We start from the raw sequence: 22,179 nt of genomic DNA on the forward strand, positions 1-22,179 counted from the left end.
GTATTAATTAGATGTTAAGTTGCATTATTTCGAATGGTTCTCTGAATCCATTTTTTTTAAATGTATTAATTAGATTTTCACTTGCAAGTGTTGGAACAGTTCTTTAAGTCTGTTTTAAAGCCACTTCCACTTTCACATATTTATCAGGCTGCGCTATATATTCCAGTAACAAAAAAACTGCAAACATCACATATTAAAGATGTAAATTAAACCCCCAAAATAAAATATTTTCTTGGCATGTGCTACGATGAGATTTATGAGTAGCATTTTAACACACCATCCACAGAGAAGTACCATATTGCAAAATTTAAATAGTTGCTTCCACTTGTTTTGAAAGGGAATATTCCTATGGCAGAAGACAGTGTGAAACTTAAAGAAGGAAAAGGAAAAAATAAAATTTCAAATGTTCTTCGAGAGCTTTAATTTGCTATTATATTCTTCTCGTCATTGATTTACCATTGAAACCTAATCTATTGATAATGTTTTGCTTTAGGTGTCAACGCTCCCCCGCGTTCAGGAATTTTGCTGTTGCCAGAAGCTTTAACAAAATACCACCAAATTTTGAAATATTAACTTCATCGAGATAGTAAATGCTACGAGGATGTGGTTACGAACTAACAATGCAGAGAAATCTCTAATAGATTCATGAAACAATCAACGTTAAAGGCACCAGAATATCCCTTTAAAGCAGTCGATGGTATTTCGTGTTGCTGTGACTCCTGCCAGGCAATGGGTTACACAAGCGCCGGGGAAACTTGTCGATATTCTTTTTGGCTTTCTTTGTTCGTCGTTATTAACAATGTTATAACAGATGTTACAAGTACAATCAACTTATGCAAATAATAAACAGGATGAAAGGTCAAAGATGACTTTGCAATAATTTTTGTTGTTTTTCCCGTTTTGCAGCCAGATGTTGATGTGGCCTTGTCACGGAATGTTGCGAATATTTGTTCGAGTGAAATCCGGTGCGAACGTTAACGTCATTTTAGATGTGAGAGAAGACCAGCTGCTTTATGGTAGAGCAAACAGCAAAATGTATTCAAAAGTCAATATTTTTTTTCGTCTTGTAGTAAAATGAACAGCTTCTGAAGACCTGTGAAGCTGTCCAACACTAACTGATATTCCCACAAACACACACACATAAAAAAAAAATTAAAAAAGAGGCAAAAATTCAGGTATTCGTCATGAGAATAAAATGAGGGTAAGAATGCTCTCACTTATGACTCACCTGTTTTAGTTTTCTAAATCACGTCCCAAATTTCTTCGTCTGGAATGCAGGAGGCAGTTTTTCGTAGATGGATCTTATTGGCCTCTCTATGACCAGAATCGTCTTAGGATCGGAGAGGAAACCTGCAAACAGCAAAGGCTAGAAGAGAGAGAGAGAGAAAATAGAGAGAGAAATAAATAGATAAAAAAACAAACTAGGTGATTGCAAGGTTGGACTGAAACAGGACGAGCTTGAGGTTGGCATACAAGTAGGATTATCACATTAAAAGATGTAATTGGTCCATATGTATGACCGTTTAAGCGGTTGTTGGCATTTAATCGCCCGATTTCAACAGACCTAGCAAGTATTACTCCAGACAAGCTGAGACAGTCTGCTAGGCTGTATCTTCAAATAAAAAACCTTTTTCCTCGTGAGTAATTAGTGGTCGTACGTGACTCTCGAAAATTTGGCTCGCCCACGCATTTTCCTCTGAGTATGTATAACAAAATTTGGAAAAGACCTGATTTTTGGGAAATGTTAAAAAAAATTAAAATGCTAAAACATTCTTTTTGCACTATAATGAAAGATGCCCTGATGAGCTAATTAACTGCTACATTAATCATCTGCTTCAAGTATAGAAAATCCATAAAAATGAGGAAAGGGGGGGGGGATGGTGGGAAAAGAGATTCTTTTAAACACGATGGCAGTATAGCAGAATATAAACTTTGTAACGTATCGACAGCAAGGAAATGGACGTCAAACGAAAGCGTTTGGTAATAAATTACGGCTGTCATTGAAAGAGATCATTCGAAAGAGAGGAACTGTTAAATTTATTTAATTTATTCAAATTTATTTGCCAGGGTAATACCAAGAGGTTTCTTTACATGAAAACCTCATATATGCTTAAAGCAAATTTAACACCTGCATGTACAATGAGCACAAATTTCTCAGCTGAACGAATTGATACTTTTTTGTTTTCCTTCTCCAAAATATTGTTCAAATTTATGCAAATCGTTCCAACCGATGGCCTATGGGACAAACTGTTGTCATTTTTTTGCCCCTTGCTTCCTTCCTTCTTTTTAAATAAAACTTATTTCAAAGCTAGAATATAACCTATGGGACATAACTGGAAGATGTGAAAACTACTACCTGAGAGTACTGTTTTGCATTCGGAATGCTGCAGTATTGCATGAGTGTAATAACAACAGACACTAACAATCTACTATGTTTGGAATTTGGTCTGGACAGTTGAATATTAATTCAATAAATAAATGAGCATTTCCGGCTCCCTTATTGGTATGGTATTATTGTCCTCTTTGTATATAATTGTGTATTTTGCTTTAAAGTACTTTTGATTGGTCTCTTTCTCTGTGTTTTTAGGGAGCGGAGCACCCCCTCAATCCCACAAGGGTTTATTGTTCCTCGTCCTTCACTTCCTGTATTCTTCACTACTACTTCATGTTGTTTGTTATTTGGAAACATTTAAATGCATGTTGTGCAAACAAAATATATGAAATGAAATGAAAGAGAAATTCAATGAGTGCCAACTATATTTAAGTGCACATGACCTAAGCTGACAAGATAAACACCGATGCTACATTTTAAGACCAACTACTGGAGTGTTACGAAAAATATCACACAAAATGTACAAACGTCCCTCTTTAAACACTCTACCATTGTTCAATAGCGATGCCATTACTTATACAGTGGGTCCACTGATCACCAACAGTCTTTCATAAGTGACCCTTACATATGATTTAAAGGACCACTGCTGCCAAATCTCTCTGGCCTGTCGAACGCCCTCCTCTCTTGTTTATTCAATAAATCATTAAAGCATGACGACAGCTCCGGTACATAATCTCTGAAATCACAAACCGTCCATCCATGAGGCTTCAACCAATTGGTTATCAAATTTACAACCCAAAAGATATTATAGTAGCAGTATGAATGCATATTAGCTATCTGGTCGTATTCACAACCTAAAGACTGCTCCCCCCCCCTCCCTGCCCATCACCTGATGCATGGCTTGAGCACAAGCTGTAAAGTGGTTATTGTTTATAAAGTAATGGCAAAAACTGGTAAAGTTCTATAATTCCATTAAAAAACACAAACACTACTTTTAAAGGATCATGTAGAGAGACGTGACAAAGGGGACGATTTTTCAAGTTAAAATTTGCACAATTTCCAAGTACTCCATGTGTAGGGTAATTAATACAGAACATTGCAAGTTAAACATTAAAACTACCAAAATCTGTTATAAACCTGTGTTATTTTTTTTTAATTTTTGTTGAATTTTTTTTTTAAACTCCTTAAAATTGAGTCACAAACAACAAAACTGACTGCAGTATACAACTTTGAGGTATCCAATTATAAAGTATGAGATTTGATTTTTTTCCATCAAGAACCTTTGATCACAATACTACTGTAGTAAAACTACTAAAACAGCAGTTCAAAGACTACCAAGAATAACTTTTTCTGCAATTTTAAGTTCATGGCATTTACACATTACATCGACAAAAACAAATCCTCCAACATCCATGCATACTGGTGCTTTAATTCACACTGTTTGAATACCAACAACTGCTTAGAGCTGAAGTAGAACACATCGTCTGGGTTCAAATATGGTGTATGCATCAGAAATTTCAAAAACCACATTTAATATTTTACGATCGTATGGTTTATGTTGTTTTTACGACGAGAAACCCTCTATGAATGTCATATGCGAAGTCTACCAGATTAAAGTTTTAATCACAACATTGGTGTGGAAAGACAGCTGTTGAAGTTCAATCAAAACCAAATTTTAGGGTTCTCAAGTAGAAACAGCTCAGAATAACAACCTTGACTTCCTTTTTATTGTTGTTCCTTGTTTATTATCTTTTGTTCTATATACCTTTTGTTCTTTTTGGTTGTGCTTTCATTTTGTTTCTTTGTTTTTTTTTTACTTTGCTCTTTCAGATCTTTGTTCCGTCTTTCTCTTTCTTCTGTTTCTTCAATGGAAGAGCTTAAAGCAGCATTTTGCGTCCTTTTCTGTGATATTTCTCAACCTCACTGACTCCACTATACCATAACGACATACATAACTAGCTTATCTATCTAAATCTTACTTCAAATGGTGGTACAAAAATAAAAAAATTTGCAACTTTCAACTTTGTTTTTCTCCAAGATATTTCCCGTTGGGATCCCAATAAACCTCGCCCATAAATATGAATATTTAAACACTACGAACGTCATTGACCAAAACGTAATACAACACCATGCTTGATTTGTGTACAGTCTATGTGGCAGTTGTACCAGGGAGTTCCATAACAACTCCCTGGTTGTACCAACGCGAAGTCTTCAATCTATTTTTAGCAACAGCTCATAGCTAAACCTGCATCTCTGATTGGTTGAATTCAAACTAGTGGGTTTGGGTGAACTGTATGTGATTAATTTTGAATGTGGAATTTGTCGTGGACACTTTTCTCATTATCTGCAAATATCCATAATTACTCGCCAATTAACGTTGTTGGCAGGGAAATACTTGGCTGATATCTTAGTTTGCTGTTTTGTGATTGATATATGTAAAAAACTTGATGGACATGTCAAAAAAGTAGAAAACAGCGGCCAAATGCAAAATGCTGCTTTAAAGTTAGCTTTTTGTAGTTGAGTAATATTCACATTTGCATCTTTTTCCCCAATCCAGGTACATCCACTTGGGAAATCTAGTAACTACTATTTCCCTTACAAAATTTGGTGTCCCACAAAATTTCCAGGGTAATGTTTTAATCATTAGCAGCTCTTCAAAGTTTGCCTGATGACATCATTCCTGAAGCATCTTTGGTTAATTAAGCAACAAACATTAACACTCTCAGGCATCTTCCACTGCTTAATGTAGGTTGGCTTGATGCAACAAGATTGTGTCAAATTTCGACACAAAATGCCAATTTTTAATAATTCACCGCTTAACGACTTCCACATCGATTCTGATACCATGGTGTTGCATCTCCTATCAAGGTGTTACATAAGTCCAGGCTGTTCCCAGGGGATTGATAAAAGTGGCTGGGCTATCTAGTTTAGCAGACAACCCATCATAGCTCCCAATTCACGAGTGACTTCCCAATCAAGCCAAATTAGAACAGCATAAACAATTTTTGTGTTCTAAAATAAAGTATGTTTTCCACTGCAGTTATAATATCCTCAATGACAGAGGCTGTAACAATTCATTAGTATGTGCTCACTTTTTTTTTTATATGAAGCTACTCAGTAATTTAAAAGGGTTGAAAATTATTGGCGGCAAAACAGATAGGAAATGGATAAACAAATTTTTAAAGGATATGGAAATAGCTGATTAACAAAAGAATTATGAATACACTGAGCGAAGATTACACTTCTCTTTGCCTTAATAAATAAATAAATAATTACTTGATATGAACATTTGATATGAGCTCACCCTGACAGGTCAGTAATTGTGGTATACATAAATAAACTGTGACGTATATTAGTGACGGTCTGACAAACCAACCATGTGAATCCTTGTGCACTTTCCATGGGTGTCCTTTTGCACATACGTGACACAGTTATTTTAATAGCCACTTTCAAACTCTTTTTTCCCTCCCTCTATTCCTGCAAGTGTGGCGTACAACAGTGATTACTTTTGGGGGGGGGAGGGAGGAGGGGGTGTGTGCAAAGGGGGGCCCAGTGGGCCATGGCCCCCACCTCTGATCGTCAATCGGGGGAAATGGTTCAGTGGGGAGATTTTTGTATCCTGCCAGGGATGAATAGGATCATTACTATGAGTGAACCTCCCCTCCCCCCCCCTTCCCTCCCCATATTTCAACTTCACACAATGTATTTATTTAACAAAACCTTGCGTTTAAGGCTTCTAACTTATAGTTTAAAATATGCCTCAATAGGCACCACTTGACATTTTACTTTGATTTCCAGGGGGCACCCCCCTCCCAAACTCCCCTACATAGGAGATGGCTTTAATGACCTCATAGCAGAACCCTGCCAATATAAAATCCTATCACCTGCCTCTGGCCCTCCTGCAAAGGTTCAGGGGAAAGTTTGAAAAAGTCCTGCGCAATCCACAGTTCTTAATTATTAACTCTTAATCAATTCTGCTTCTAAATCACTTAAACCTTGCGAGTTTCAATTTGCGCCGGGTTTGAAAAACTGGAGAGATGGAAATTAACATAATCTTTCAGTTTTTTACAAGATATCGTTAGAACGATGAAACGTAGGTAGGTTGGTGTCAGACAGACAGACAGGCAGACAGATGAACAATATTAATAAAATGTAAATCATAAAGACAATCAATCATAAAGCAAAATCCTGATTAAAAAACGCACATGCATTGTACAGTACGGTACAGTATGGTAGTGTGGTTTGAGTTGCCATAACACAGATATACCCCTCTCCCCGGACAAACATATCTTGACTGCCAGAAGGGATGGTGTATTTGCACCCCCTCCCCCCCCAAAAAAAATTCTACCTTGATCACCCTCCCCACTCACTCATCCTACATCAACAAATAAAAACAACAACAAATTATATCAAACATATATACAGGTTAAAGAAATAACAATGACAAGTATTTGGATGTTTTTGATGTTTCTAATCTCTCCCATTTTCTTCCCCTCTCCTCTCCCCTCCCATATTCTCCTTCCCCCTTCCGTTTCCTTCCCCATCCCTCTATGCACGAATGAACGTAATGGAAATCTATGATGATAGTAGGAAGTTCAGGGCAGCAATAATTTACTATTAAACTTCAAATCTGTAATCATGGTAAACTGTTTTTGAGATTTACTACGAAACCAACCTCTGAATAATAAATCTCTCCTTTTTTATCTTGAAACTTGTGATACCAAAATAGCAAATTTCATCTTACAAAATAATTCCCTCCAGCATAGGAAGAATAGGAAGAAGAAGAAAAAGCTAAAAACTAGACACAATATTAAAATAGCGTGATTATTATTAATCATCATGTTGGTTAAAACTTTAACCAAGTGAACTTTATCGAGGAAACCTTATCCTTTTCTGTTTTACTTTTTTTATTATCTGGCTTCGAGAAGCATTCTATTAATAAATCACTATATTCTTCATCTATCAGATTCAAGGAGCCATATGATGGATGGTTTTGCCAAAATTTCACAAAAGATAAAACACAACGAAAGCTACTCCCAGCTGGCAGATTGGGTGTGCATCACACTACCCACGATGCAAAGCCTATGAAATTTTAATAATGGCTAGGAAATGTTCACAGATTAACCGTACACGAAAAAGAGACAGAGAAAACGAAAAAAAGAGAATGAAACAAGCACAAACAAATGGGTAAGAACAAAGGATATTATCAACGCAGGTAATTCGTTAACGACACTTTATCTGTCATTATCAAATCTCTTTGAACTCACATGAAGAAAGACGAGAAAGGAATCAGGGAAGAAAGTGCAGCTTCTCTTGAAGTAGATAATAGCAGTAGGTTGTCATAGCAACATGATATTCCCAGCTGGAAATATGCCAACAGAGATTTGCGTAATTATCATGTCAGTGTAGTTAATAACCATGTTGAAGGTAATGTCTTGAAATGTCATATTCCAAGAAGAAGCAAAAAAAAAAATTGAGAGCACTAAAAGTAATATTTCTAATTCTCAGTTTATAAAATATTTACGAATGTTATGAAAAATATTCATCTTTAAAAACGGCTAAATTTAGGATGCTCCTTGAAGGTAAATTGATAACAGCTTATGAGTTGAGGCCTAATTGTTAATGTTCATCTATTGTCTTACGGATTCTAAGAAGTCGATCTGACCGAAAACATGTTTTATCTTTAAGAATGATATAAACAGCAGAGTGTGACATTGGATCACATTATTACAACATTTGTCAAATGTACAATGGCTTGGATGCATGTTATATAAGGCCACAAGTCTTTCCCCAGTGAGTTTTGTGTTTCATCTAAAGAATTGACCTAATGATCTCTGTGTGTTTTAGACTTAATAACCCAGCCACTTTAACTGATGTGGCCTCAGATGTTTAAAGGGTCATCTTTTCGTATTCATCAAAAACTAATACTGGTATCGATATACAACCTAGACTGACAGCTGTGTGTTTTAAAAGCCTACGACATATGAAATGAATTTTTTTTTAACTTTGAGCTTAAAACTCATCCTTTTAATGTATTTCATTATGTGTGAAGCATGACCATTCGAATCCTAAACAAACAAAAAATCATAAATACACCGATACGAATATCAAAACGCCAAATTAATTTCACATTCATTATCATTTTTCCACATATGAGCAGACGACAGGATACACAGCAAATTTTTTTGACAGTGTCATGACTTTTTTTTATATCAGTGACAAGGTTATGTCTGGTGTGAAAAGTCTGGTATTAAATTTATACCTTCAGCTTGAATAACCATCAATCGCTAATCCATCTGTGATAACTTGCAAAAACCAGAACGATGTCAAAATATCCCCCGGGGGCGATATCACACCATGACTGGCCAAAACCTGGGTAGCAGAATTAGAAGAGATGGACTGGCAGGAAGGGTGACAGGGGATGGTGGGGGTGGAGGGATGGACCAACAGGAAGGGTGTAGGCAGATTGTATGGGGGGGGGTTCAAAGGCCCCATGTTGAGAGATGGCCCAAACTCGTCTTGGACTTGTATTCACTGTCTTATGATCAATCACTGAATTCTCAAGCAGTCAATACATTTATATTTGCATTCAGTGTCAATCTATACTTTCACAAATCACTGTCCAATATATAGACATATATATATATCTATATATATATATATCTATATATATATATATATAGACACATATATATATATAGACACATATATATATATAGACACATATATATATATATAGACACATATATATATATATATATATATAGCTACACTTTCTCAGAAACAAAATAAAACTGATGATGTTATATCACTAAAATGAAGAAAATCAGAACTGTAATAAAAAAACAAACACAAAACAAAACAAAGTTCTCATCACATTAAATAGTGGTGTCCCATGTAATACGCTAAACTGACTAGTAGAATCTCTTTGATTGATGAGCCTTGTGTCATTGACTTCAGTTTCGTCAGGAAAACTTACTATAAGAGACTAGGATAATATCAACTACCTTCTTTACTACCACCTTCACGGCATACTACACTTTACTGAAATAACTCACCCCTCCTGGATGTCTGGAAATAAGTTTGCCGGGGTAGAACCTCCAGGAGGATAACTTTGAAAGCTTTTAGCAAATGTTTAAGCATTCTCAAAATTTGGGGACAATAGTACTTATGACCTGTAATGGACAAATCATGCACACCTTACAGTGGGTGGTATTGAAATGCAGGTGGCACTGAATGAAGTTGATTTTTAGATGTCTCTAATATGTCAGAGTTCATGCTTTCTCCATGTTTTCAAAATGTTAGTTGCTTTTTGGTTTATCTTGATTTTTGGTGATGCAGGCTGATTCATTCTTTTTTTTTTTACTGCCTTGAAAACTTAACGATTTATTTGCTCTTGCACGGTGTGTGTCTCTGATTATGAATGCTTATAACACTATTGTCTTTTTCTATTCTCAAACCCTGTCATGGTAACAAATACATCCATCCACCAGAGAGAATACGACCGTATGAAATGGAGCAAAAACAAAGTGGTTATTTCTTAAAAGTTAACAGTAAGGTCTAACATGCCTCTCGAAAAAAAAAAAATTGGGAAAATGGATGGAATATTGAACAAAAATAAAAAAATAAATAACAGCACCTTATACTTTTCGCAGGCAGCCATTCCATGCTGCACCTTATTCTTTTCGCCGACGGCCACTCCATGTTTCACATTAGACATGGGCGGGGCCTCACGACCTCTCTTCACCTTTGACATGGGCGGGGCCTGACGACCTCTCTTCACCTTTGACATGGGCGGGGCTTCACGACCTCTCTTCACCTTTGACATGGGCGGGGCTTCACGACCTCTCTTGCTGCCAGCAGAAACATCATAAATGGGTTCGTAGTCGTCAGGTGGTCGCTTTGAAGAGATACAAAAGAAAAACAGTAATTTTACTGAAGGGATATTTTTAACGACAGTTAATTGACAACTTATATGCCGAAAAAAACTATTCTACAGTGGAAAGTGGAAATAGTGGCAAATCCATTTTGATATTTTTTTCCCATGCATATGGACTGTTTTCCTAGCTGCTAATGTTCTCTGTAGTTGGAATTTCATCAAAATGCAATTCTTTTCTTTCTTTGTTTTGCAGAGGGTGGGGGGGGGGGATGGGTAGGGGATATTAGTTTTCTCTGTGGATAAATAATTGCAATATTACAAACAAACTGGACAACATTTTCGGCTCAACTGACATGATGACGTCAATCACACTGCTGTTGCCAGACGCATTCCTGGAATATCATTAAATATGAGAAATTCATATCTTTGTGATGCAAATCTTATGGGAAATGTTGCCATGACCTAATGATGAAGAATATTTCCGCCAATTCTTGTTAAGTAATCAAAATTTAACGACTGAAATGTCCCTTTTAAAGAGAGAAAAGGCTTCTGTCGCAATCAGAGGTATGCGACAAGGTAGGCAGAAAAGTCATTCGCATCAGTATGACCCAGAAGAAAAGAATATACACACATGCCCCAAATTAGGATCATGGCATGGCATACAAAGTTCTCATCATGCGAAAAATGTGAAGAAATTCAGTGTTGTTTTGCCAGATACAAACTATGCGCTGGAGAAAAAGTCGTAAAAAAAAATTAAAAAAAGTTTTGTCATCAAGTTTGGAATATGGAATATATGTTTTTCCAAATAGCTGATGCACAATTTAGCAGTCAATTCTAAAATGGTCTTAATTTTTGCACGCAATACTACTGTACCTTATCTTTTGCCATATGAAGGATACGTTGGTACAGGTCGGCATGAATTTGACCTGTACCCAGTTCTCCCCCAAAACACAAAGACCTCTTTTCCCTTGTACGGCAAACCGTACCAAAATTAGACTGCACAGTTGATTTAGCAGGAGACATGCTGGTAGTTTCACCAACCCACAGACGGCAACTAAAAACTATTTTAGAACTATTTGCACGAGCTCATCACCACCGAGCAGCCCGTCACCATGGAACCGACACTTACAATTATTATTATGATGGTATCCTTCTTGGTAGGGTTACTTGCACTTCCAAGACAAAACACACACAAGGGAAAATTAGAGTACTGAACACATTGAATAATGATCATTTAGTGACCTTGGATCATTCAATTTTTGACACAAGACCGTTACACTTTTCTGGCTTAGATCCCTTGCTGGTAAAATGGGAGGAATGCATTGCGTGATTTTTGTGTGGGGGGGGGGAGGGGGCGGGGATATGTGAAGAAGCTAGCAACTGAACAAGTGATTGATTTGTGTACTTATACTTAATCTAAAAGGCAACTGGCGGACAACAAACTCTCAACTCCACTGTACCACAGCTTGACGGAAGATTTGGAGTAAAATGACAAAACATAGTCTTGCACTCGTAAATAATAAAACCAAAAAGTGTGTCTTCACCACTTATGTTTCTTAAAGTCATGGAATGATTCATTATCTCTTTTTCTTTCATTTATAGTTTATTTTTGCCAGGGGGTGGAGGGGGGAGGGGAGGGGAGGGATCCACTTTTGTTACCTGAACCTTTGATGAGATACAATGAACATTTTGAATCTACAGTACTAACCTTAGAGTAATTCAGTACCTTCCTTTTGCGCGTATTAAGTGAGAGCCTTTTGTTATTCAGTGCAAACAGTTTCATTATTCAGTAGAAACCTTTTTGATTATTCAATAGAAACCTTTTGTTGATTATTCAGTACATACACTTTGATTGTTCAGTAGAGACCTTCTGATTATTCGGTACAAACAATTTGTTTATTCAGCATGAAACTTGATTATTCGGAAGAAACCTTTTTATTATTTCAGTAGGAACCCTTTTGATTTATACAGGACACATATTTTGGTTAAAATTCAGTAGGAATCTTTTGATTATACAGTACACATATGTTGGTTAATCAGTACACACAAGTTGATGATTATTCAGTAGAAACCTATTGATCATTCAGTAGACACATGCTGATTATTCAGTAGAAACCTATTGATTATTCAGTAGACACATGCTGATTATTCAGTAGAAACCTATTGATTATTCAGAAGACACATGCTGATTATTCAATAGAAACCTATTGATTATTTAGTAGACACATGCTGATTATTCAGTAGAAACCTATTGGTTATTCAGTAGACACATGCTGATTATTCAGTAGAAACCTATTGATTATTCAGTAGACACATGCTGATTATTCAGTAGAAACCTATTGATTATTCAGTAGATACATGCTTATTATTCAGTAGAAACCTATTGATTAATTAATCAGTAGACAATTGCTGATAAGTCAGTGCCAACATTTACAGTGCTCAGTCGAGTCAGCACCTACCTTTCTGTTTAATGACTTTTTTTATAATTAAAGCTAACACTTTGACTATTCAGTACCCTCCCTTTTGTTTTTGCATTTGTTTTATTCATTACTAACCTTTTGTTTATTCAGTACCACCAGGGATGTATTGTCCATCAGGATTAATTGGCTGTCGTTCGTTTGATTATACTCCACGTGCACAATCGACTGCTTCCTTCCTAACCACTGGAGAGTACAAAATTTGGCAAGCTTGGGTGACATTTTGGAGTAGGTCTGTTGGTGAAGCGAAAACTCGTTCATCTGGAAGAGAAAGGCCAAGAGAGAGAAAGAAATATGGTTTTCATTTTACTTCATTTGCCAGATATGACCAATTGATCCCATTTAAAAATGAGATTATGCACCATTCAGATCAAGCCGTTAAATATTCACACATTATTTGCACACTTCTCAAGCTAACTAAAGGATAATCCTCCTCGGTGACTACCACCCTTGGGATGCATTAATTATTAAGTTAATAACAATTTATACCAATTTTCTATACAGTCAAATTTTCTCATCTCCTACTCTTTACTGCTTCCTGTTCAAATCTATGATCTTTTGTGTATTAACGTTACATTCCTGTTGATATTAACATGTATCACTATGTACAGGGACTATGTTTACCAGCTACCCTTCCACCGTGGTGTCAACATTTGGGTACGCTGCCGCCATACAGTGACAATTGCAATAGAAAATGTGTGAGACAATCAGCACCTCCCACCACTCAAATAACTGGAGCGTGAAATGATAAACCTCGTAGCATATTCCACACGCCAGATACTTAAACGCAACAAGAAAGTACTTTTCCTTATAGACAGAATAAATACATTAGCACCTAGCATAATAAATAAATAATAAATATGTCATTTATATAGCGCTAAATCACAAAAAGTATCAAAGCGCTAAATCACAAAAAACAAAAACAAAAAAATGATAAAAAGGAAATAAATACAGTGAAAACAAATAATAACCTTATAAAAATAATCCTAAAATACCAACACAAAAGAAGTAAAAAACAATAAGAGGTTTTCAAAAATACAATAGGAGGTTACATACAAAAAATTAAATTATATTTTAAATTTAAAAGAAAAACACACTAGGAGGTTATAAAAGCACAATCAGAGGTTATAACAAACAAGAGATTAAAAAAGGTAAATATTACGTGAAGAAACTTAGGCCAACGATACACATTTTACGATACACATTTTTTTGGTAACATTTGGGCTAGGCCAACCACGGTGCTTTGTTTATCCAAAACTCTCCCAATAAAAGTGTTGATATAGACCGTCTACAGCCAACTATGACATTTGTGGACAGAAAGAGAAGTACTTTGCAGCAATCTTGTATTTCTTCAATCACTTTGCTTTTTTTTCTTTTGTTTTTTACGTTTTGGTTGACAATTATTTTATCTGTTTCGCAGTCCAATATGTTATATTTAGCAGTCAAATTATAATGCGTCACTATAACTTTAAGAAAAGGAAAACAGAAAGCAAGGAAAACACCGAATACTGAAGAAGATGCTTACAGATCTATCTGAATATACGACAAACAGCAGGCTTCCAGAATAATTTAACGCCATGGATATGATAGGCTTGTAACGAGGGAGAGCTGTCTGAATCTGTATAAAGAGATAAACATTTTATATTTGGTAACATGAATGCACTGGAACTAGAGACAATAGATAAATACTTGCTCACATACCAGTACAAAACTTTCACCATGATAAAAACTGGCACGGAAATAAACAAAATATAAGTATATATATGGGAGGGGGGAGGGGCTTGTAATTTCTGCATATTAAAAACGACAGAGTCTGCTACCAGCATATTGAATAAAATTGTTAATATTTTATTATATCAATTATATCTGACCTTGGAAATTTCTCATAGCTGTGTGACATCGATGTGTGTTCACTAAATTGCTTCAAAATATCTCCCCACGAACAATGGTACTTATTTTTTTTAAGTCTTTAGAACTATCTGGATACGTTGCTTAGGAGCGATTCACGCTACAAATTGTCACCGCTTAGTTCATGCGTTGAAGATGTAAACATGACCATATATGGTAAAGAAACATCTTTATTGTAGATCATTGTGAAATGTTATAACATAGTTTACTATTGTGGGGCCTATTCAAAATACCTACAAAAACTATGTTCATATATCATTTTCATTGGGAGGAGTTCCACTACAACTTTTGAGTGGTGCGGGCTCGTCAAGTATAGATCAAGTTCACAGATAAACAGCGTCAGTTTTGTACGTGCAGAGCTATGGCGTACTTTCACTGGAGTATAAAACTGCCTTTTTAGAAATGGACACCCATCGACTAGCAAAGTGACGTGGATTTAGGAAGTCTAACTTGATGAACAATGTAAAACATTCAAGGTAGATTGGAGAACATACACAATTATCTATATTTAATGAATGCTGTAAATACCAGTACTACTGTGGAGAGCTTCAAAAGGAGGATTCTATATCAGGGTTTCTGGTTTCTTTCAATTTTTCAGTTTTTAATATTTGATGGGAACATGTTTAAACAATGAAAATATTTGATGGGTGCATGTTTTATTGGAATGCTTGGTAGGAGTATGTCAGTAAAATATATAGCATGATGCATACAATGCATGATGGCAGTGTACCTATTATACACATGCAATGCTTGATTTCAGTATCTTATATAAAACATACAATGCTTGATGTAGTATACCTATATAAAACACACAGTGCTTGATGGCAGTATTTCCCACACTTTTCACTTAGTTTACTATATACTTTTACTTTTACTGCTGTTGTTATTACTTTTAGGTTTTCTTAAGTTTGGTAATTTTATATTCCAGGTTTTGGTTCTTTTGTACAGTGCTCTTGAGCATGTTTTATTTCATGATAACAGCACTTTAATATATGGTATTTATTATTATTATTTATTTATATAAGCTACTCTTACTTCTTTGGAAGGATCTTTGAAATTCAAGAGCTTAATGAGACCAGACTCATCAGTAACAGCCATGACTGATCCTTTGCTTGGTATGGCCATGTTGGATATGGGACGTTCCATTGGCTCGAAGGTATGGAAAAGGATCGGATGGAGGTCGTCAAGGGTGACAAGCTGTATCGAGCACTGATTGGTCACCGAGACAAGCTTACTTAGGTCTGGCGTGAACTTTAACTGGTGCGAGGGCAGCACACTGTCAGGAATGAGTGGCACCTGTAAAGAATATTACAAAAAAAACAAAAACAAAACAACTTTAACATCATCATTTTCAAATCAATATTCATATCTTTTTAAGAGCTAAATAGCTAAAGACATTCATCAGTTTTCAAAAGCTATTAGAGGAGTTGAGCGTTTCATTCTGATGATTCTAAAAATTGCTCTCTGGTTTTCGATGGAAACCAAAAAAATTCATGGAATATTTCCCTAAGGAAGCTGTTCTCCTCTGTCAGCTGGTGACTAATTTACATATTAGGTGACAGTGATATGTTTGCCTATATATATATATCATATATAAATACTAACAAACTATTCAGACCGGTGAGAAATGGACATGAGTAAGGTAAGAGAAGAAATGTTTTCAACAGAGTGTTGTTCCAGCGAATTCATCCGCGTAATAGCTTAGTTGCAGGTGTTTTTCCCCATTTTGATGATGAAATTTCCATTTTTTTGTTTTTGAAATTGAAATGGCAAATCAAAAGTTGTAAAAACAGTTCTTAATGACCGACAAGTCTTAACTTACCTTATGAAGTACCAAGGGATCAAGGGTCACCTTGTATAACCTGATTTTCTCCACAGTGGAATAAGCCAGCCAACTCCCACAGGTACTGAGGGCGCTACATATGATTTGCTCTCCACTCTGAGGAGAGATCATTCCAATAAACACATCATGTAGATACATATTACTAGCAAACATTCACATTAATAATAAGAATAATAATATTCATTTATATAGCGCAACTATATGCAAAAGCATTTCTATGCGCCTTACAATCACAATATTACCCCAGTCAACGATAACCTGTCAAACATAGAGACAATCCCTCCACATGGCAGCAGCTAAACAGCGCCCAGCTAACAGTTTTATCTCACAGGTCACCATTTATACACCTGGGTGAAGAGAGGCAATGGAAATAAAGTGCCTTGCCCAAGGACACGACTCAATTATCTGGCCAGGACTCGAACCTGCAATCCTTAGATCATAAGTCCAATGACTTAACCATAACACTTTCATTGAGCAGCACCTCGGTTGAAGAAGAGCAGAATCAGGAAAGGAAAGGTTGGGGAATCGTAGGAGAGGGAAGGGAGGGAGGAGGGAGGGAGGGAGTAAAAGACAGGTGTCGAAAGGAAAGGAAAAGAAAAGGATGGAGGTGGGAAAATGGATGATGAGGGATGGAAGAAGTATAAAACAGGAGGTTGCATATCAGAATTTTCACAATCATATCATGGAGATTATTCAGCAGATATCGTTATCTATAGAAGCAAGCGTATCGAAACTACCAAGATTTTCAGTTTCACACTCAAATGAATCATATGAATTCTCACACAGCTCAATAATTACCTTATAACTAGAGTATGTACATTTGTGATAGCTTTTTTATGCATATTACTGGTAACTTCAACTTCATATGGTGGTTTACCTTTGATCTAATCTCAATGAGTTTACTCGGTCCTGATGCAATTGAGATTGAGGCTCCGTCTGCAAAATCTAGTCGGAGAAGATAAAAGACGAAAAGGAAAACATTTTCAAACTGCATCGTAATAAAAAACTATGACATAATCAGGAATCTTTCTTCGCCAACTGAGCAAGGTTTGTAGACTAAAGCAAAACGTTATATTTTAAAGGTAGTAGGCAACTGGTCTTCACTCTTAATCGCCAAGTATCCTACTTCTAGAAAGTGAAAACTTCATGATAAAATTCAATCTTCTTTGGGACATTCACAAATTGAAAGGTGGGGGAAGAATACATCAACCTGACTAGAGATTGCAATGTTCACCATCATAGTACCTCTGACATCTTTCTCTATGGAGCCAAGTCTCCATAGTTCTACACTGCACTGATGCTGACACAGAATCAGGTTGGCCTCGGGGGCTGTCTGGACGAGGGGTTTCTGTAGAGTCGTGCGTGGAAAGAAGAAAATCGATCATATCATCCACTGAAAGCGACTCGTTTGCATTTATTTTGTTCGAATTCATACTCTCATGGAAATCCACAAGTACAGAAATTACAGAATATTTTGGTAACCTAGTCAAACATATTAATTTTACTCACCAACTGACTCTGCCTGAAAAATGATTTTTTTTAACCAAATCTATTGATTACTACTCTGCCCAAGAAAAACATGATTATTTACCGATAAAACCAAGACCTTTTTCTAGATGCAAGTAATTAACTCATCACACAGATGATTATCTCAGTGCTTATAATCACATGTAAAAATGTTCAACAAATTTACTCAAAATCAGCTCCTTTCAAGAATATTTCAGAGAACTTCTCTTTGAGACGGCATGTAAATAACTGCTGACCACCCCCTCCCCCCCCCCAACCAAAAAAATTGAGGCAATCCACCTCTTTATTTCACAAGAAACTTGGCTGGATGTTGCTTACCCATTAGAATTCTAGGCCTAAGTCTGTATGCAAAATCTAATTGCGACATCTACATGCATCCAGACTCAAGAACTAATCTAGTCAATGAATTAATGTCTACATTGCTTATACCTGCTTAAGAGGATGTGTACCTAGGTCAAGCTCAATTGCACCTACTCAATGAGGACATGTATATAGTTTTAGACAGATTGCATGCACCTAAGACTAGACTAATTGCGCCTACTATCTGGGGATGTATGATTCTACTTTCGACAGTATGAGTATGGTTGTGGCGTCACAGATCTGGTTGTGAATTTGTGACGTCACAACCATTTTCCTAAGTACCCTTTAAAAATTTGAGGGCTTGTGGAAGGTTTCAATTGCCATTTTCTCTCAACCTGTTAAGTGCAAATGTCATTTTCTCTCAACCTGTAAAATCAGATATTCATATGCTTTGGTGAAGTTTTTGTTTCATATTATTCTGGTCATCTATCAATAAAATATGAAAAAAACTCTGGAATATTCTTTAAACTTTTGAGTGATGATCTTCATCTTGTAACTTGCCATTTGACAGCTTCTTCTGACAAGATGGAGATTTCTTTTTACTCACCATGGGGAAGGGAAGATCGTTTCTTCTCTTGGGGATTATCTGACTGTTGCTATCTGAGCCGAGTCTGTGTAAGGCTGTCGATCTCAGAATGGTATCCGTGCCTGGATAATGGATAGAGGCAGATTTATTACTTTGACAATGTCACCAAGTAAATGTTTAATAAGCTTGTACTTATGATTCTAATTCATCACTCCTAAAAATTTCATTAGAAGTTCCATAATTCGCAAAAGACAGCATACATCAGCCAGGTGGACATATTCAGCCCCTTCAATGAATATAAGTAACCCATCTGAGTAAATGGTCACCTCCCTAAATTACTAAAACTGATCAAATTCCCGTCCTTTGTTTTTACGCCTGAGTAAACAGTCGTTCCTATACTAATAAGAACATGTTAATCCTTTCATTAACTATACATGTGGAAACAGTTACCTTCCTTCATAAACTACACCTGTGTAAACAGTTACCCTCCAGTTCATGAACTACACCTGTGTAAAGTTACCCTCCAGTTCATCAACTACACCTGTGTAAACAGTTACCCTCCAGTTCATGAACTACACCTGTGTAAAGTGACCCTCCAGTTCATTAACTACACTTGTGTAAACAGTTACCCTCCAGTTCATGAACTACACCTGTGTAAAGTTGCCCTCCAGTTCATTAACTACACTTGTGTAAAAGTTACCCTCCAGTTCATTAACTACACTTGTGTAAACAGTTACCCTCCAGTTCATGAACTACACCTGTGTAAAGTTGCCCTCCAGTTCATTAACTACACTTGTGTAAACAGTTACCCTCCAGTTCATCAACTACAACTGTGTAAACAGTTACCCTCCAGTTCATTAACTACACTTGTGTAAACAGTTACCCTCCAGTTCATTAACTACACCTGTGTAAAGTTACCCTCCAGTTCATTAACTACACCTGTGTAAAGTTACCCTCCCGTTCATTAACTACACCTGGGTAATAAGGTAATGTTACAAATGTAGCAGACAGACTCCTGATGTTCTTACAACCAGAGATCTATAAGGAGGATAAAGACTACATTCTATGCTAACCTCCAGATACAAGGAGATCGTCGACTACTGATAACGCTTTCACGTCATGAAAATGGTGGTGGGATGACCAAGCCTTCGTCCACTCCTCTCTGTTGTTCCTGTCGTTAGTCGACGCTAGACTAAAGGTGACGATCCTAGGGTCTGCTCCAGCAGTGTACACTGATCTCTCATTGGGGCTGACACACAATGCAAATATGCCAGCTCTGTGACTGTTGAAAGACTGTACACAGACAAAATGCAAATGTACACAGACACACACAAACAAAGGAGAAAAAAATATTAATCAACGATGTGAGATAATAGTTACCAATAAATTTATACATCCTCTCTTTGTATTGCAATTTAATAAAGTTTTAGTAGGCCCCCAAGACCATGTTGATGTTCATCTATGGGAGAAAATAATCATTACACGTTGCTACGGAGACAACTTTGAGTAGCCAGTAGGGCATAGCAATTTCCTGGCATTTTTCTAAAATTGTTTTTAACCTTCTACACCAATGCCTCATATTACCCTCAAAACTATTTGCTTGTGAGAAAATCGAGGTGTTGACAAATTCTATTCTGTTATTTCTTGCCAGTTCTAATACATTCTGCTTTGAGTTTTCACTCACGTTGTTTGATAACTTGAGTGATGACACCAGTATGGTCTGCTTTTAGATACCCATTCTCATTCCCCCCCCCTCTTGGAAAATCTTGCAATCCAATATTCCTAAATTCTATCGTCACTCAACGAAATTTATATGATGAGACATCATATTTTATCAAAAAATTCCAACATCCTTTGGCCCGCCAAGACTTCTCCTGTCGAACAGCATGGATAACCTACCTGCAAACTCACTCCTGTCCTGGCGTCCCAGAACTGCGTCAGGCCTTGAGAATCTCCGCTGACGATGGTGAAGTCTTGCAGGATGGTGAGGCACCACACCACCACCTCTTGGCGCCGACGGAGACGCTGGGTGGTTATCCTCTGTTTCACCTGACCTAAAATCAAAGGAATTAGTGACAGACAGCTTACATACGGGGATCACTAGATGAATAATGTTAACTCATGAATAATTCAGCAGCAGTTAAAGCATAAAATACAGTCTTCTACAAAAATGGCCAAATTGTTACACAAATGACAAATTATGAGACTCTCTCTGAAGTGCTTCTTCTGTTTTCTCAAGACACCTTTAGCGATGCTGTATAAAAAATTAAAACACCGCATTTTTCAATGGAATACCGTTTGGGTAGTAAAGTACCCATTAAAACTATTGAAAACTTAAGGTTTATGAAGAGGTACTGTAAATGGTTGACAAAATTGGCAGATCCAGATATGAGAGAAGAAGAAGCAGAACTAGAAAGGATATCTCCATCTTTGTTTTCATTCTCCAATGCGTTGGAAGGTTTGCTATCTTTGGCACCCGACTTACCCGAGGCTACATCCCAGACTCTTATATTATTGATGGACCCTGTGACGATCACTTCGCCGGATCTGTGCCAGGCTAACGAGACGATCTGCTCTTTCTGGAATTGAAATCCTCTCTCATAGACCACGCCCTTATCCTCCAGGATCTTGTACAATCTTACGCAACCATCCTCGCAGCCAACCTAGAGAGAGAGAGAGAGATCGACTTTTCACAGGTTTGTTTATCATGACCGACATAAATCTTGTCCAAGTGACTTTCTAGTTTATTTTTGCCACAAATCGAGCACAGTTATAGAAATCCTGACTATAGTTCAAGGAAAAATGTTCCTGTTCCTGCCTGGACATTGTTAGATATAGTTTGGTTTAATCAACCACAAACTAGAGTGGTTAGACATGGAAATCATGAGTCTACAGATCAAGGAAAACTGGTTCCCATCTGGACATTGCTAGCTATAGTTTGGTTTTATCAACCACAAGCTAGAGTGGTTAGACATGGAAATCATGAGTCTATAGATCAAGGAAAACTGGTTCCAGCATGGAGACTGTAAGCTATATTTGGTTTTATCAACCACAAGCTAGTGCGGTCAGACAGAATTCACACTCTTTCAAAATCTATCATTACCTTAAAATTTATAATAAACTATTTATGTGAGTTTCCACATTAATAATATACGTTTCAAGAATAGAAACATACTTACTGCACTACCATCAATGTATCCTCCCCCCGTCCCCTCCCCCATTTACCATTTCACAGGGAGACGACTGAAGCTACAGTAAACATTTTACTTGCGATAAAAACACAATGTCCATTGCCTGTTTCGATTGATCTGCAATGAATTAAACTGA

The 22,179-nt window shown here is 36.7% G+C and overlaps 1 protein-coding gene across 5 annotated transcripts in view; it reads right to left on the reverse strand.

The window, feature by feature from the left end:
• Positions 1-22,179, reverse strand: part of LOC139965293 (U3 small nucleolar RNA-associated protein 4 homolog) — a 60,771-nt gene that overhangs the window by 32,821 nt on the left and 5,771 nt on the right. For 2 of the 5 annotated variants that reach the window (XM_071967503.1, XM_071967504.1), the window contains exons 5-16: positions 21,338-21,515; positions 20,752-20,906; positions 19,926-20,145; positions 18,874-18,974; positions 17,685-17,787; positions 17,317-17,384; positions 16,419-16,535; positions 15,632-15,892; positions 14,214-14,306; positions 12,767-12,949; positions 9,972-10,232; positions 1,229-1,366 (exon numbers count right to left, since the gene is read on the reverse strand). In XM_071967503.1, the coding sequence (XP_071823604.1) occupies positions 1,247-1,366; positions 9,972-10,232; positions 12,767-12,949; positions 14,214-14,306; positions 15,632-15,892; positions 16,419-16,535; positions 17,317-17,384; positions 17,685-17,787; positions 18,874-18,974; positions 19,926-20,145; positions 20,752-20,906; positions 21,338-21,515 (1,860 nt within the window). In that variant the 3' untranslated portion in view covers positions 1,229-1,246. The remainder of the gene's footprint in view (positions 1-1,228; positions 1,367-9,971; positions 10,233-12,766; positions 12,950-14,213; positions 14,307-15,631; positions 15,893-16,418; positions 16,536-17,316; positions 17,385-17,684; positions 17,788-18,873; positions 18,975-19,925; positions 20,146-20,751; positions 20,907-21,337; positions 21,516-22,179) is intronic. The other 3 variants (XM_071967507.1, XM_071967505.1, XM_071967506.1) reach the window with 3 other exon arrangements.

The sequence above is a fragment of the Apostichopus japonicus genome, chromosome 3 (assembly GCF_037975245.1).
Source record: "Apostichopus japonicus isolate 1M-3 chromosome 3, ASM3797524v1, whole genome shotgun sequence".
NCBI lineage: Eukaryota > Metazoa > Echinodermata > Holothuroidea > Aspidochirotida > Stichopodidae > Apostichopus > Apostichopus japonicus.